At 35.9% G+C, this 17,797-nt stretch overlaps 3 protein-coding genes and 1 long non-coding RNA gene across 10 annotated transcripts in view; 1 reads left to right on the forward strand and 3 right to left on the reverse strand.

The window, feature by feature from the left end:
* Positions 1-17,797, forward strand: part of LOC144428094 (uncharacterized) — a 35,085-nt gene that overhangs the window by 15,434 nt on the left and 1,854 nt on the right. The window contains exons 3-4 of one of the 2 annotated variants that reach the window (XR_013478079.1): positions 8,063-8,145; positions 14,473-14,589. This is a non-coding gene — a long non-coding RNA (uncharacterized LOC144428094). Of the gene's footprint in view, positions 1-8,062; positions 8,146-9,271; positions 9,457-14,472; positions 14,590-17,797 lie in introns of those variants that run through there. The other variant, XR_013478081.1, reaches the window with a different exon arrangement.
* LOC144428081 (dynein axonemal heavy chain 5-like) overlaps positions 1-17,797 on the reverse strand; it is an 88,589-nt gene that overhangs the window by 4,075 nt on the left and 66,717 nt on the right. The window lies entirely within an intron of this gene.
* LOC144428080 (dynein axonemal heavy chain 5-like) overlaps positions 1-17,797 on the reverse strand; it is an 84,108-nt gene that overhangs the window by 847 nt on the left and 65,464 nt on the right. The window contains exons 4-7 of one of the 2 annotated variants that reach the window (XM_078116757.1): positions 3,693-3,923; positions 3,283-3,420; positions 2,575-2,661; positions 2,046-2,153 (exon numbers count right to left, since the gene is read on the reverse strand). In XM_078116757.1, the coding sequence (XP_077972883.1) occupies positions 2,046-2,153; positions 2,575-2,640 (174 nt within the window). In that variant the 5' untranslated portion in view covers positions 2,641-2,661; positions 3,283-3,420; positions 3,693-3,923. Of the gene's footprint in view, positions 1-2,045; positions 2,154-2,574; positions 3,198-3,282; positions 3,421-3,692; positions 3,924-17,797 lie in introns of those variants that run through there. The other variant, XM_078116758.1, reaches the window with a different exon arrangement.
* Positions 14,787-16,388, reverse strand: LOC144428087 (solute carrier family 22 member 3-like). The gene is made up of 4 exons (XM_078116787.1): positions 16,255-16,388; positions 15,975-16,104; positions 15,571-15,674; positions 14,787-15,040 (listed from the first exon to the last, which is right to left on the reverse strand). Exons 2-4 carry the CDS (start codon positions 16,070-16,072, stop codon positions 15,000-15,002), a joined length of 243 nt encoding a protein of 80 aa, XP_077972913.1. The 5' UTR covers positions 16,073-16,104; positions 16,255-16,388; the 3' UTR covers positions 14,787-14,999.

Raw genomic sequence — 17,797 nt, forward strand, 5'->3', positions numbered from 1 at the left:
TCCGATCCTGTTTTAAAATATCCCTTTTGTCATAGAATATGTCCTCACCGCTAAGAGGAACTTAGCCTCCTGCCTCACGAAACTTCGCCAGTCATGAATATCATACTATGAACAAGTCGATTTAATCAGTATGGGGTATAGGCTTGCACGTAATTTACAGATTCACGGAATTATTTCGAGCTACGGAAGGGAAGTTACGAATTACGTAAAGGCGTAATTATTGGTCGAGCACTTTCACGATTGAAACGAGCTCTCTTCAAAGCAGTCAATTCCGTCGATTGTAAAAAGTGAAAGTTCAAAAAGTAGAAGAAGTTATAGCTTCGGTATTTGCAGCCGTTTTTATCACTTTTCTCTCTCTTGCCAATTCGTCACCGTGATAATTAATGTCATGCTTATCAAACAGCAATATGACGACGGAAAGAAATTCCGTAATGAACCAACGCAACTTTGTTTTTTCGGCATCGGTAAAGCGATTGAGACGGCAGAGAAACAATAATATGACGGGATTTCCCACGATCCGGTAAAAATCCTTTGCGGACCGTTAACGGTCCGCGGACCGGCTGTTGGGAACCACTGTTTCAGAATACTTGAATCGAATCCAGAATCCTATTCTATTTTTATAGTTACCCCTATTTAAATAGTGGGATTTCTCCACCACAATGCATGATTAAAATTAAAAAAAAAAAGCTAAATTGTAGCCTAAATGTTTAATGTATAACTATCTTTGTGCAGTATTTAATTGAAAATGTCCTGATCATTGGATTATATTCAACCAAGGCAACGAGATTTAAGAATTTCGACGATCGTTTTTTTGTTTTCAACAGTTCAATATTCTCAATTTAACTACTACCAAATATCAAGTATGAGCCAGTGTGTTTATTCTGTGCGAGAACCATTTTCAATTACAAAACCTTGATGTTCTGTTACCGGTTATATCGTTTTATATCAGTCCGGACTTGTCCTTGCTCGATACATTTTCCACAATGCCTCGCAATTTTTCGGCCGAATATGATTAACTGTCCTTACCAAATGCGGCAACTTATTTTGATTCTTGAATACCACCAACACACGACCAAATTTGTGTCAATCTTGGCCGATAGGATCGTCGACTTGAGTATTTTCGTGAGTGCAAAATAAATGTCACAATATGCATTTTTTGCGATATAACTTTGTATTTTCGGAAAAGCCATGTCATATAAGTACGGTATTTAAATTATGCGCAAATAATTAATATTTGATCTAAATTTGTGGTAATCGGAATAACGTCAATAAGTCGGCATCAATAATTATTATAAAATGCTGACTAGGTAGTAAAGTCGAATAATGTTAAAAACGGTGCAATAACAAGTCTTTGTCGCGAGGCAAGCGCAAGTATAATCAAACGAGAGAATACGCTCGTCAGGGCATTGATAAATTGGAAACCCCACATTTTTTTTAGTACGATTTTAAAAAAGTCGACTATCGTTTCATAAATATCCGTATACCAGTGCCGGTAATGATAAAATTGATCGCATAAAATTGGGACGGTTAATTTGCGAAGGTGATAAAGGAAATCAAAGCTAGCACAAAAGATAAAAATCAGAATAAAATTAATTTGAATTCACTCTTGTCTTAACATCTGTCGCCGGCGTGTAGTACTGCCAGGAATATGAAAACCCAAACTCGATGTCCCAATCGAAAATGAAGTGGATTCAATTGGCTATTATGATAGGTTTAAATGTGTGAAAAAATATCGCAATTCCGGGGTCATTACGTAATAGATTTGGCCTTAACTACGGAATTGATTTTTGTCAATTACGTGCAAGCCTAATAGGGTAGGCCTATAATAAATTTTTGCTCCAAACATAGCAAAACTACATATGATCACTGAGACACAATGCTACAACAATTTTAAAGAGGGCGATGTCTGTACGATCTTATGAAACATTACACATGCAGTATGTACCCGACATTTTTAATCTGATAAGCTAAAATGTCCAATATGCCGATCACAACAAGTTCATTTAAAAAATACAAGCAACAAAGAAAACTCAAGATCTACTCACCTGTTTGGTCAACTGTTCCTCACATAGTTTGTACAGAGTATAAAATTTCTGAGGAAGAATTATGTTTTCTTGGAAACCACAGCTGGCAAGCTTCACTCTCGTGATAATCTGCAAAAAAAGATAACAATGAACATGGGTTGACCCTAGTCTAAATATATTCATTATCTCCAGACACTTTCAATTTAATGAGTTGTTAAAACTTGATCTATTTAAAAATTAAATTCAATCAATATTAATACCGGTTATAAATTCTAAAATTTAACTGCTGTATTTTACAGACTATAAGGCGCACCAGGTAATATAGAACACTGTCAATAAATTGGCAATCAGTGACAAGCATGTTCCTAATGCTCACAACTAAAGGAAAGCTCGTTAATTACCTGAAAAACTGGATTTGTTCAAGGAACATGGTGCGACATAATTGTTGTTGGCTCACTCAACTTGGATAAAAAAATTTTGATAAAAAAGCCCTATTTAGAAAGGCAGCCATAAAAATATGTTTAGTTACATATCATACAAAAATTCTCACCGGCATAATTTTCTTGTCATGTCTTGCATTAGAAAGAGCTTCTTCAGCATCTTTCGTCCAAATCATTTGTAATCCGAGCAACCCAACCTGCAATTAACAGAATTCAAAAAATTTTCACATAGGGACAATGAATTCAGAAAGAAGCAATGAATTCAAGCCAGAACCATATGAAGGGATTACAACATCTCTTGTAGCACTATTGCACTACAATACTTTTTCAAAACTATTCCCCTGTATCAGCAGTTCCCAAAAGGTGCGCCGTGACGAGTTGCTAGATGCGTCGCGAAAATTAACAGAATTGTGATAAACATAAATGAAATATGATTGAATATTCTACAATTTTTTTTTATTCAAAGTTGCATCTCTGCATCAGGGGCCGGGAAACTTAATGGCTATGAATTGTAAAACAAATTTTGTTTTACTAGTTCTCGGCATATCTGTGGCTGCTCGTAACTATGCTCAAAGATCAGTCTCCTTTACAACTGAGTAGCTCTTGGCCCTTCAATGGTCGATTTTTTAGATCTCAGTCTCCTCTACTTCCGAGTGTTGTCCCTTCATTGAATGGCCACTCAGAAATCTGTCTCCTTTACTTTCACAGGAGTATGCTGGCCTGACCTCGCTTTGAACATATTCTCTAATAATAATCCTATGCTATTCCATCATCAGTCATGCTATTTCTAGACAACCTCAACAGTGCAATACACATACCTGAGCAGGAGCAGAATCCAAGAAAGGATGAAGTTGGAAAGAAGGATCCACTATCTGTAAGGGCTCCTTTATTAGGGATTAAAATGGACTTCCAACTCATTTTCAGGCAAGCTCAAATTGGATCTCGATGTCTGATACCTGAATCGCAAGCGAGCAATGTTAAGCTAAAAATCAGTGATTCAGAGAAGATAAAATACACTGGTGGTGTGCAACAGGCAGCCCGCGGGCCCCAACATGACCCGTCATTTAGTGCATCCCTTGTCAACACTCAGATAGATAAAATCCTAATCCAACAGTTTATGTTTAAAAGGATGCTCAAATGGGTAAAAATAGATAATATTTTGGATGGATACTTTATAAATTACAAAACCAAACAAGCTAAGCAAGCAACATATAAAATCAGAACTCACAGAATTCAATATATAATGGCCATTCAGGTACCATTGCTATGCAAAGGATAAGAATCACAAATCTTCCAAGCCTTTGTTTCCACAGTCAAAGCTGTTTTAATATTATCGGTCAGCAATTGTACAGGTCCAATGTTGAGAGTGTTGGGCAAGGCTTCCACACTCTAATTCACGTCCTCATATTTCATGATCTCGGCTCGGAACTCTGTCAGAAGAGGTTCCGTTGCCATAAACCTGAGATGGAAAGATTGAAAAACTTCAGTACCGGTATGGCACAAATGTTCAAATCAAAGAAATTTAGAATTTGAGCTGGACAATAGAAGTCTAACAGAAAGAAAAGAATCTCCTTTATTCAAATGCTAAAAAATTAAAAACAGATCCAATGTTTGTTAACTTTGACATTCTGGCTTTTTTAAAGCCAAACACATTGAATCGCAATTACATGCCCACCATATCACAATGCTGATTCGGAAGGGCTGCAACCCTCCCAAAAATAGTAGCAAGTTGAATAGTTGCTTGGACAGTGCAGTGTTTGGACTACAGATTAGAAAACTAATGAAAAACACACTACTGAGATAGTCAGTTTGAAAAAACCTTGTTCAATCATAATATTAAAAATCTGAAAAATTTAGAGGACAATAAAAGTCTAACAGAATGACAAAATTCTCCTTCATTCAAATTTCTCATGCTGAATAATTAAAAACTGATCAAATCCTGTTACACGGTTCATCATTCCGACATGAAAATAAAATAACGAAATTGATAATATAACTTGACCACTTTAGCTGGAAAAGACGTGACACGTTTCGATTCAGAGCTACAAGAGCTAAAGTATGGTACAAATAAATGTTCTTGCGAGTTTACTTATGCAAAGTATGGTACAAATAAATGTTCTTGCGAGTTTGCTTATGCATACTATGATAAGATAGAAACAGGAATGGTATTTTAGTGTGATATTTGGGGCTGTATCGATGAGTTTTATAAATATTTGATTCTGACTGGAATTGAAGGGACACAAACACGCAGCTTTTTCTTAACGGCTCTTTATTATCCAAGTTTTTCAACTTTTATAGTGGCCAATAAAGTGGTGGGCAAAATCAAATATTTTTTCGACTCAAATAATTCGAATATTTCTAACGAATACCGAATAGTCCAATAACAATGAATATTTTTTACACACATTATGATTCCAGAACGTCAGCTTTCACGCTTTAGTTGACGTTATCACACTCACTGTCATCTCCGAAAACATGTAGTAATAATAGAAAAAAAAAACTGGTGTCCCAGAAAAAGAATTCAGGCGAAAACTATATAACGTCAGTTGAAAGTATATACCATTATACTGATAGGATAGACCTAAAACGGATATGATTGGTAGAAAAAATAAAACAGCAGAGAAAAAGATCATAATAATAGTTCAGAAAAGCAGTAACAGAGTCAGAATTAGATTCGGCTTCATTGACGACGAGACAGAATATGAAACAGAATTCTCACATAGTACAGCTGATTATAACAGAGGACTAACTATAAGTAGCATATTCTGACATTAATGAAATCAAGACCTTGACTAGCTGGTTGAAATACGGGGAAAGGGAATTCCTTGGCCAGGTTGTCCTCACCAATGTATATAAAATGAACTTTGTATAATACCAGTGTATGAAAGAGCTCAAAGATTTTGTGTTAGATTTAACCCAAAATAGGAACATAAAAAGTATCTCTATCAAGGAAGTTGTTGGCCAAGTCAAACCACCCATTTCTAGTCCATAGTGAACTTGTATTTAAACTAAAAGCCTATTTGTGGTAAAAAGTTTATGGAAACCATAATTGTGATCTATCATGCCAAGTTTAAAGTGATGTCAGATAATTATGTTCCAAGGTTTTTGTAATTACTATTTTTTAAAATAAACTATATGTTCCCAAGTTTCTCATGAAGGTCTTTGATTTGGTTCTAGGGCTTTCTTAGATTTGATTTGACAGGTAGATGTCATTATACTCAGTTATCCTCGAAAAATGAGGTAAATTGAGTATACTGACTTCCAAAAAAAATTTGCATTTTTAAGGTGACTTGAATACATTGAATAAGACTCAAACTGTTATGCAAGGAATGACATCTAGTCAGAATGTTACAATGAAACCATAATTTCACGGAGAATCGATTTCACTCAGATTTTACATCGGTTCAAATGTCAAAAACTACTCAAATAACCTACAGGGGTGGTGACTCTTCTACGGCCCCATGGGCCGGGGCCACGGCTCATCTAATTGGGCCACATGGGCCGCGGTCCATCAGGAAAAATTCAATTATCTTACCAAAATTTTCAATTATATTCGAACCAAAAAAAATCGCAGGATGACAGTATGCCACCAAACCTTTTTCTTACAATAAGCCTTTACATAAAAATAAAGCAAAATACCAAGCTACAGAAAAGGATACACCTGAAGTATGTGTACCAGGTTAGGGTTAGGACAAAATTTTGTTCAGATTTTTCACATTATAGGCCTAGTTCTATTATGAGTTCGGGGAGTGGGTAGGATTTACATATTTATTAGTCTTTATTATTTTATCCCTTTAAAAAAATTGATGGGCCGTGGCCCCGACCCATGGGCCGAAGAGGAGTCACCACTTCCACTCCAAATACCCCCCCCCCCCCCCCATCAACCGTTCGGTTTTCGACTTTCTAAAAATATGTGCAACCCGCCAATGACTTGCAACCCTTAATTTTGACCGCTAGATCAAATAAATTGGAAACCTCAATGACGTATAAGCTAGTAAAAATTGAAAATATTAAAGTGCCTGAATCACAAGTGCCTGGTTTTAGCAAGTGCAGTTTTAAGTATTCTGTGGCATCTGCAGCTGCCGCAAAACCATGGCAGTATTTCCATACCATGCCCGCTACGGCCAAACTCATGGCAACTGACTTTTTAGCTGCCACAAACCAATGTCGAGCTGCTGTTACCGCGGCAGCAAATTGAAAACCAATGGCAGGTAAAATTTTGCTGCCGTAACCGCGGTCCGCGGCAGGTGGGCCGTAAAGACAGGGCTGTCTATTATGGTGACAAATATTGGGTAAGTTGGAACGTTTTTCTTATGGATACAGTTTTGATTGATTTGGGGTTAGGGTTAGGGTTTAAGTAGATATAATTCCACATGATCAATTGAAATCTGGTACATTAATTTGTGAATATACCGTTAATACTGATTACTGAATAGCGCTATAAAACCATGGCAAGAGCTGCCGCGGTTCGTTCGTGGCAGGAGCTGCCATGAAGTGGTAAGAACTGCGCCTCGGTTTTAGGGTGACCCCCTGAACTGAATGATGATTGATGACAATGATTCCATCATTCTTTGCAGTAGGTCTACAGTCATCGCGTAAAAGAAGAGAGTGGGTCACAGATATTTAATCAATGTTTGTATCTATAAAAAAACTTCTGAAACAAATCTTATGAGTTTCTGTTGGTGTTGGTGTAGTTTTGGGCTTTACTTATGCAGTACTTCTATCAGGGACTGCATTCGATTTTATGAAATAACAGTACGAAAACACGGATATGAATTACCAAAAACGTTTATGACGATGCGGCAAACTATTTCACTGTTCCAAAGCGTTTGGAGGGAATTCCACTCAGATAGTGTTATATTTTTTGATCAGTTTTCAACCACATTAAGGCACTTCTACACTGCCCTACACTGCCCCGTTGTTATTTCAGATTTCTAGGTTTTTATATCAAATCTGAAATTTTTTTTTCTCAACGGCATTGTAGGCGATAAACTAATAAAAATCAAAGTGGCATCTAGTTCTCGTATTATCTCGACGTTGCGAGAAATAAACAGATCAATTGCATTGTTATGTCATAAACGATATCAGAGCCAATAGCTGAATAACGGTACACGGCGGTGCAGACTTGCGTCTAAGATTAGGGGTTTTGAAAATATCCATACCGGTCCAAAAATTAACAATTTGAGAATAAGCGATCGCGGCCCCGACGGTACATTATAATAGTTTAGTTATTGTTAGATTAATTTATGACCGGTTTTATCAATTTTTATTACTAATATGTTAGCATTTTATTTTTATTTTATTCGTGCCTTGGCGGGTCACGAATAAAACGCGGTGGGTCACTTTGTGACACGTGGGTCAGTGGTTCGCCATCCCTGATATATATTGTGTTATTTTTATCCTAGGTAACATTCGAGACACGCGAAAGACCACACATTCCCATTTTTTGACACATGTGGATACCAAGAGATAACCACAATATTCTTTATGCGGTCATAATTTTGCCATTTTTAGCGTCTTTAACCACCTTCAACTGCTAAGATATAAATTTTGCATGATGATTACAACAAAACCTATGAATTGTGTTCTTTTATTCAGATATCAAGCGATTCAGGCCAAGAACGCTCATTTGGAAATATTTCTTAAATATGTGTTGTCGGTGTCGGTGGATAATAAAATATGTGAGTTTAACTGTCTTTGACTTGTCAAATACTGGCACTATGATCTTCAAACCTCCCTTTCATACTAGCCCAATCATCAGAAATTGAACAAATGTAAAGGTTGTGCATGTGGGATAAGTAGTTTGAAGTAAGGTTTCCCACTACGGTTACGAGCTAACTAAAGTCGTATCCTGTCCTTTGGTATCCAAATTATTGTCTTCAATTTATGCACCAACAAGAAACTTTGAAAGAAACTTTGTTATCAGCCTGAAACACATCTGATGTTGACATCAGTGTTAACAGTCTTAGTACTTCAGTATTGGTGTTAATAATAAATTGACTCTTTTTGACAAGGACTCAAAGAACAGCCGCGAGTATGCTAGGATACAAAATAAGACAATGATAAATATAACATTGCATATATTAGAGCAATCCTCAAAACCTATTCGGGTAATATATGAATAAACCTAACAATATTCTAAGTATCAAATTCCCACCTGATAATCATTTTGCAACGTATGGCATGAGTCAAACGCGAAATAGGAAAACCCATCATTAATAAAACATACATTTGCACAGCAGACTCCCTGATCCGCATTGTGCGACGTGCATCTACCTCGTGGCAACAAAATTTCAAATTTTCTAGCGAGGGGGGGGGGGTGAGTCATTTATTCGCCACAGTAAAAGGAGGGACGTTGACTAACTTTACAGTGCTTAGATTAAAGGGCGGTTCCATAAAATGGGCAATAAAACATTTCGTACATACCGGCCCCGGAAATTATATGAAATGTGTTGATGAAATGGATAACGGAGGAAAATATTAAAAAAAAATGTAACCTATTGTCAATTTGTATGTGTGGTGTGGATGCTATATATGCAGTGTGTATTTGGTACGTAAATGTACTCAACAAGGTTCAAGTAGGCCAGGGGTGGGCAACCTTTTTCGGCTCGCGTGCCAAAATCGGCTAAATTTAACAACAAAATTCTTCCGCGTGCCGACCAAAATAAAAAACAATGCTTTGTTACTTCCAAAGCAAAAATACATAATAATAAACCTTTCAAACATGTAGGCCTACAGACGGATTCACTATCGGATATATTATCAGTCCGACAAATAGATTTGATTACTTTTCTTATTCTATCTCAGTGAGACTTCTGCTGCTGCATTACCGCTGATAGAGATTTTACATTGGGTTTATATTTTGTAACTTTTAAAGAAATATACGAACTACTGGTTTCAACGTCCAGGCCACTCCTGTTACGAGACGACTTATTAAAATTCCAATCATAACTGAGAACAAAGATTCACAAGCATATGCAGATGATGTAGAGCAGTGGTCGGAAAACTTTATGAACTTGCGGGCCAAATATACACATTCCCTGTAGCGCGCAGGCCGCAATATTTCCGCTTTCGAACAAGCGCTAGATTGAATTTCAAATTGTGGCGCATTCACACCTTCTATTATTGCGTTAAAAGCCTGCTACTATGAAATGTGTCTGTGCCGTTTTTTAATATATATATATTATTCAACAACATATTGTTTTTACTTACTTGTTATTAATGTGAAGGATGATGTTTTTTTGCCACTTGCCCCCACGGTACGTCTTCCAAAGAAGACCTGACAAGCGAGTACGAAGTTTATTCCAAGTGTAATGCATTTCAGATAAAGCTGTTCGCAGCAATATGTGCTTCCGAACGTGCCCATTACTTGCACTGTCGCATAGATCAACTGTGGCGCAGTCCTGGGTCTCGGCTCGAATTTTTCGTCGAAGCACATTGGAATGTTCAGTCCTCGTCGCGAGCTATCCTGCGTTTTCCAAACATTTTTGAATTTTAAAGATCACAATTAACTCGAACGACATGCAACTGACGCTACATATTTCAAAACAAGCGTCATACAGCAGAACTTGTTACCTCATAAATCCGCGTACATACAATAATAAATTTGGGATCAATTTTTGTTTCATTTAATAAATGTCGGGTTGTTCGAGGGCCGCAACAAATTAGCTCGCGGGCCGCATTTGGCCCTCAGTTTACCGACCCCTGTTGTAGAATAGTGCATTGCAAAGTTTTCAAGTTTCAAAAAAATTCTCTGGAATGGCATCCCAATCATGTAATAGTTCGTTTTCTGCACTTCTCTCTTGTATTTCCTTTCCTAATAGCTTATATTTCTTTCGAAATCAAGTTATAACAGTAAGTTAGCAAGTAACTCTAACCAACATGAGCTGCACCACTTCATAAATCAATCAGAAATATATATTACGTAACAATGTAGCCAAACGTTGTGTTAATTCCGACAAAATTCGTCGAGAGCTCAGTTGCTACGCCATGATATATATATTTCTTTGAAGCCATGAAAAGACAAAAAGAACTTAAATAAATAACATATTGTTAACAAACGATAATGAATAAACGAACACCGAGTTTTATCAGATAATTCAGTCTCGAAACTTTTTATCTGAAATAAGACGATCTCGTGCCAAGTTTGGCACGCGTGCCAAAGGTTGCCCACCCCTGAAGTAGGCAGAACTCCAATCTCCATTTTAAGTCATACGTTCAAGCTTCCACAAAAACGTAGTTGCTTCTGCAATGGTTTACATTTTTCAAGTTTTTTTGTCCAATGACGTAAAAAAAGAAGATTTTCACTAGAATCAAGTTTATGTTTCAATTGTTTCGAACTTGGTCAGTTTGCTTTTTGGTGTAGATTTCCTAACATGTGTCGCGCTTGTTCGGGTAAGCAGCATTCAGTGATCCATGGCCTGAGGATCTTTACAAGAAGATCAAATGCTAACAATCATCGCAATGCCTCTACTCATACAAACAGCGTTGCCAATGCAAATGTTTCAGACGTGGTGTCCAGCTTCAGCTTTTGCCAGTTGTAGTGAAGGATCCATTGGGCTTTTCTGAATAAGTTATCGCTGTTGTAGACTCTGCATGTCATATAAGTGCGGTATTTTAAATAATGCGCAAATAATTAATATTTGGTCTAAATTTATCGCAAATAATGTTATAACTTTTAGGCCGCGAAAAGATTTAATGTAAAATGAAGCATGGAATTCGGAATATCGTCAATAAGTCGGCATCAATAATTAAAGTCGGATATTCTAAAAAATGGTGAAATAACAAGTCTTCGTCGCGAGGCAAGCGAAAGTATAATCAAACGAAAGAATACGCTTGTAGTTGATTAAAAATTAGCAACCCGGAATTTTCATTTAATACGAAAGTCGTATTAATACGTTAATACGATTTTAAAAAAGTGAACTATCGTTTTTTAAATATATTACCAGTGTTGGTAATGATAAAATTGATCGCATAAAATTTGTTTATAAAGCGGATAAAAAAATCAAACCTAATACAAAAGATAAAAATCAGAATAAAATTATTTTGAATTCACTCCTTGATATTTGTCTTTAACATCTGTCGCCGGCGTGTAGTATTGCCGGGAATATGAAAACCAAACTTCGATGTCCCATTCGGAATAGAAGTGGATTAAATTGGTTGTTATGATAGGTTTAAATGTGTGAAAAAATATCGCAATTACGGGGTCATTACGTAATCGATTTGGCCGTAATTACGGAATTGATTTTTGTCAATTACGTGCAAGCCTACCCGTGTTAGCACTGACACTTTATGAAACAAAGGCGTTTCGCAAGATACAGAAGTAGTAATATTATCGGTGAAATCTGGTTACGACGAATATTGGCGTTGAACAACGTGTTTGTGATCGAGTCACGCATACCACATTCAGCTAGAATGCTTAAAAGAGATCAATATATGCATTACTTACACGATATTCCGTTGGCCAATATTGAAGCGAATCAAGCTGTGATTTTAATCGCGTCGGATAATTCCATAGCGCACTTCTAGCATTTTGCGTGGAGTGGGTCGACAACATAAACCAATAGGAATTGAAACTCGTCTTGGTTGGACTTGGTCGAAAATTTGCGTACAAGTTTTGACAATAAGACAATTTTCAATTTTGATGCATTGTGGTTTACGCGACCATTTAACCATGCTACAAGAACAAATCGGGAAAAGCTGGTCCAGTGAATCTGTAGGCACGGCGTACGATTTGTCGCTCAGTGAGTCGTCTAAAGATGGACGAGAATATATTTTCACGAACAGTAAAATTAAATTATTTTACCGTCCTGATGAATTTGATTTTATGGGGAGGAATGAGAATCACGAAAACTAAAACGAACACGCAGCTCGTATAAAAAGTCTTACGAAACAGCCTAAAAAAACAACGATTTTATAAAAAATCGCATCGTAGTGATTTTTTGGAAAGACCGACAGCTATAAACGTCAATATGATAGTCATGCTTCATATACTCGATTTTTCGAAAATGATATTAATTCTGCAATTTTTAACTGTTAAAATAATTGTTTTTGTTGAAAACAGCCATGTGGGTATAAATTATTGTTCCGTTCTTTCGGAGATGTTGATTCATCATATGTGGCGAATTTTTGTTGCCTAACGGGAGTTACGTACGACAGCGGAAATAAATTTCCTAGTAGTGCAATATCGATATGGACTTTTAAGTTGATTTACCTACTTTGAATGGGTTTCGAATTCTAAATCAGATTCCACGTGAGATATACGTTCATCGTGTCGCCACAAGTATTGATTTAGATATCGAGAGACTTACTGCGAAAAGTGCTTGAGCTTGAACTGTGGGAGGGGAAAGGGATTGCTTCATACTTGAACACCAGGGGGTCACAGGTTTTGTTACAAATAGAAAAGCCCTACTGTTGTAAGTTCAATATCTGATGCTTGATATGACGAATTCAACAATAAGAGACTGAAGTCTTGATCAAAGTGGAGTAATTCTATAATTTTTCGAAATATTCAATTCGTCGTCAATTCAAAGATGTTGAATGTAAATATTCCCTGTACAAATTTGGAATATTCTGTCAAATATAATTGAAGCATTCCAAATAAATTGCCAGAATCGTTCTACTTAAAGCTGATTCCGCGCAAAATCCAACTGATTACTGCACTAGATGAATGGATATTCTTAAGTTTTTATAGAATTCTGACAGATGGCTAGTTGGACCAGATTTTTGCGATTGACTGAGCGAAGCAAACCGAAGCTATTTGCAATTAGTTTTGGAAAAAAGGACAAAAGAATATAGACAAGACAAAAGAATATAGACAAAAACTTTGATGACTCGATGTTGAGTTGCGGAAAAAGAACCGAACCTTGGAAGGAAAAATTCTGACACTAGTTTTGGACCCTACTCGACCCGCGTCAGGATTCTGCCTCATTGATGGATGACTTCCTGTGAATATTCATGGTGGTGGCTTTGTCGTCAGTCCGCGTGGTTATAAGTTTCAGTTTCGTTTGAGTTGGGGAAAATATTCGAATATCCTATCGAATATTAGAATGACAGTTTACTGTTCTAATATCTGTTAACACAACACGTGGCCTGGACACGGCACGTCGTTTGTACGTCGCCGAATTAAACGCTTGGACAGCACATCGTACGAGACACGAGAATCAGCATACACTTCTGGCTAACGGACAATGGCGTCAGAATTGAGTGTTATATTTGCGGTATGATATTTTTATATATTTCCAGTGGATATGATATTATTTCAATTCCTCGATGAGCATAATGTCGCCCTAATGTTGCATGATTTTTAATTATTCAGTTGGTCGTTTTGTAAAATTGGAAACATTAATACAAGTTCTTAATGAAGTAACATTGAGTCAATCTTATCAGAAATTTTCACCGATCCGCAGTGACGACATTTCATGAGGTATATTTAATGCAAAAACATGGATGTGACAGGAAAATACAACGAATCCCGAGGCCAGTAGCAAAGATATTGTTTACTTTTTCATTTTAAAGTGACGATAAGGAAGATCAAAGCCGACGCGAAATATAATAATCAAAATAAAGTTAATTTGGAGACAGGGATTTCAAATTAATTTCTATAATTTCCCTGGCGTTTCGTCGACAATAATCGCACAGTAGTTTTCGAATTTGTCAAACAGAACGCGCAGTTCCGTATTAAATTAAAACAAATTAAACATCGATATCTACCAGATCGCAAGACTTGATACACGCGTAATTAAAAGAACCGACATTTTTATGTGGATGGCCGAAACAATCACGCCATAGATCACGAAACATACTTCAGCCTATCTAAAATATGGTACTAAAATTTAAACATTATCTGTTTTGTTATGCTACTTCGTTTTCTTCTAGATATATATTCTATATGCGGGTATAATTTTGCCGTTTTGGCGTCTTTATCCACCTTTAACTGCTAAGACAGAGGTTTTGTATGATGTCATAATGAATATAACAAAACATATGAATTGTGGACCTTTATTCAGAAAACAAGCGATTCAGGCCAAGAACGCTCATTTACAAACATTCCTGAAAATGTGGAGCATAAGAAATTGACTTAAAACTCAAATACCTTTAGAGAGAAGAAAACCAGAAATCAAAAGGTTAGTGGGAGATGTGAGTTTAGCTTTCTGTGTAGATGGTTTTGTAAATTTCGGAAGGGTGATAATTGAAGCAATAGGTATTTTTCGTTTCATTTTGAATACTTGAACACATGCTCATTCTCCTGGCTTTGACGTTAGGATATTCTTAAAATGCAATATATTTTTCAAATGTTCTCGGCTTTTCAAAAGAAAAGAAAAAGTTTACATTCGTAGCTAAATATTAATGGTTGAAGATCTTCGACAACGCACCCCCAATAAACAAGTCTTGTCACGAACAAAACGATTTGTTTCTGAACCAGTTACTAGTGTTTGATATTAGAGAGCAAGGGGTTCCAGCATATTATCTGTGCCGTAAAGTGCTATGTCCCAATGAAATTCAACTAAAAATCTGTGTAGTTTGTTCAAAACAGTCAACACGATGGAACTGGGAATGAAGTCAGGATCATGGCATCTGCCGAAAACAATGAACATAAACTAAATATTTTATACGGCAAGACAACCCAATTTTTTTCTGTATTATAATATCACAACTTTCAGCATTTGAAATCAATCAGAACGATATAGATTAAAAACATACAAAATTCAACAGTATATACATACCTAATGTTTTGACTCTACAAGTAACACAATCAAACGAAATATGCCTTGGAGTAAATAAAATCCAAGTTTTATGAATAAAATATTAAAGCAGTAGTTACTGCGCTAAGTTGACTGTAATACTGCCCTACATTATATTTGTATTAGACTTGAGAACATCAATTCTTACAAGAATTTGTAAACTCACAAATTGTCATTTCCAACAGATACATAGCGAGTACTACCAACAATACAGAACCTGTAAACACTGATTCACAGACAGTAATTACACATGTGATTTACTTTTTGTTTTTCGTAAGCAAATATCTTTGAGTGATATTCAAATTTGCGGGCATCCAAAATATTTGTTCATAATCACATATATATATATATAATATAAAATACCTGTGTGGGGCGATCCATTCCACCTTGATAGTTTTTGCAGCACTTCTTCTGCGCTGTCTGGTTTACCGCGAGACAACAGCCAACGCGGCGACACTGGGACAATGCTGAAAGGTGTTAAGCTAAATTTCTGCATCAATTTCATGTAATATGCACTTAAACTTTACTAATGTATGGACTAGCAGTATTGAAAATATTGGCATTTCGACAGAACTAGTACGGGATATATAAATATTTCACATATATATATCCAATTCACCATCGTTAAATAATACAAAAAATTAATCATCCTCGATATGAAAGCTTGAGATCCATTCGCTTTCCCTCGGACTTTGCCATATTTTATCAATATTGAGAAAATGCGATTTATATCTTCAAATATATTCACTAACGTATTTTTCACTTACTATAAAAAAACAAATCCAAGAATTCCAGGTATCGTTGTAATAAAATACATTTGTCTCCAACTAGGATAAAGATAGGCAACCCATAGAAACGCTAACATATTTGCGGTGAATCCTATTGCACCGAGAGCACCTGAAAATAGATTCATTCAGTCCTATAGCTGTTGTCGATCTTATTGGTTTTCGCAATTATTATTTATTCATTTTGGATTAAAATCATATGAAAGTCATATAAGCAATTCCTGTTGTACCAGTAAATGGAATTGGAGTCATTTGTACTCACCGTTCAGGACCCAAAGCTTCGATCCCGTAGTTTCTTGTATAAGTATAGTTGTCACAACACTTAAACCGCCAACAAGGAAGCCTGATATAGCTCTACATACTGCAAATTGTTGCCAATTTTGACAAAATCCAGTGATAACTTCAAATATCAGAACTAATATGTATCCTGAAAATATATTTCAAATGCTCTTTTTAATTACTTTAAAATCGCAGAAGAGGCAAATAAATTTTCTCGCCTATAACCGAAATTTTCTTTCTTCCATAGCGATCGGATAATTGTCCAAAAACGATAGTCCCAGGCATAAAACCTACGTAAAAAATTGATTGTAGGAAGCCTGGTATCCAACTGCGATCTTTAGTTAAATCCCACTAAAGTATTTTTGCAATAAAGAAAGCATAACGACTAACTATAGTGATTTCGAATATTAGTTGAAAATCAAATTTTACATAACATGATCCCAAAATACGTGAATTACTAAATCAATGTATATAAAAAAAACGGGAAATCCCTAGATTGTTCACTTAATAAAATGAAACTACGTTACCTGGGACACAATGGTTTCTGCGCCCTGAGCGTGTGGATTGTCATCAAAGGCTGTCGACGGCGCAGCAGAAAACACCAATAAAATCACATCAGGGGTTTCGACAACTAAATAATAAAAAATATTTATACTTTGTCAGATTTTTGTTTAAAATATTCATTACTATGCGATTTTGTATTGTTTAGTATATATACGATTCTATATTTTTGCCAATACTTGCTACTAATTATGCAATGCTTTGTTAGATTTAAGTTATTGAAGTCTCAATTGAAAATCCTACAGCTATTCGCAAATGACTATATTTTTCTTACCGAAAAACGGAAAGCCAACGAAGAGAGAAAAATATACGCTCGACTGGAGACCGACCCCACTTCATTATTAAGAGTCTCATCAATATTATTCATCAAATATATATATTAGTATTTATAGTATCAATTTTTATCACTCTTAACTGCCTTTATGTCTGCATATACATGGCAAGGTTTCAGCACCAGAGTTTGAAATTGGACCTGGAGGTAAATGAAAATAACATTTATAGTATAGTGCAATTTTGTACTTCTGCATACTATTTCAACAATGATATTTTTGCTATCTTAGCTGGTATGAAAAATCTTTTCAACTTCAGTTGCTAATACCTCCACGAATACTCTATCAATTTATCTGATCATTACAATGACAGTGAAACGTTAAGATTTTTGTTGGTCGCCTTTTAGAACATTCAATATTTTGGAGATTTAAAATATTTACATAATTTCTCAGTTGCTATCTCGTCTAGATTCGGTTCTTATAACGCCAACAAATTCTTTTGATTAATTTTCTGTAATAAGCCGCTGGCGATATGACGACCCAATAACTTTGTACGTGGTATTACTATACGGGGAATTTAAATATATTTTGAAGCGATACGCACGTAATCTGTCGATAATTCGGTTAATGTATGGCTCTTTGCATATTATGCCGAACATAGAATTATTATTATCACAGAAGTTGTTAACCAATGCA

The sequence above is a fragment of the Styela clava genome, chromosome 10 (genome assembly GCF_964204865.1).
Source record: "Styela clava chromosome 10, kaStyClav1.hap1.2, whole genome shotgun sequence".
NCBI classification, from domain to species: Eukaryota; Metazoa; Chordata; class Ascidiacea; order Stolidobranchia; family Styelidae; genus Styela; species Styela clava.

Excerpts from the sequence above, each read along its gene's own strand:
- LOC144428087 (XM_078116787.1), bottom strand. The coding sequence starts at position 16,072 with ATGTTAGCGTTTCTATGGGTTGCCTATCTTTATCCTAGTTGGAGACAA. Across the intron at positions 15,675-15,974 it reads CTTGGATTTGTTTTTTTATA|CATTGTCCCAGTGTCGCCGC; the intron begins GTAAGTGAAAAA and ends AACACCTTTCAG. Across the intron at positions 15,041-15,570 it reads GAATGGATCGCCCCACACAG|ATGCCATGATCCTGACTTCA; the intron begins GTATTTTATATT and ends TGTTTTCGGCAG.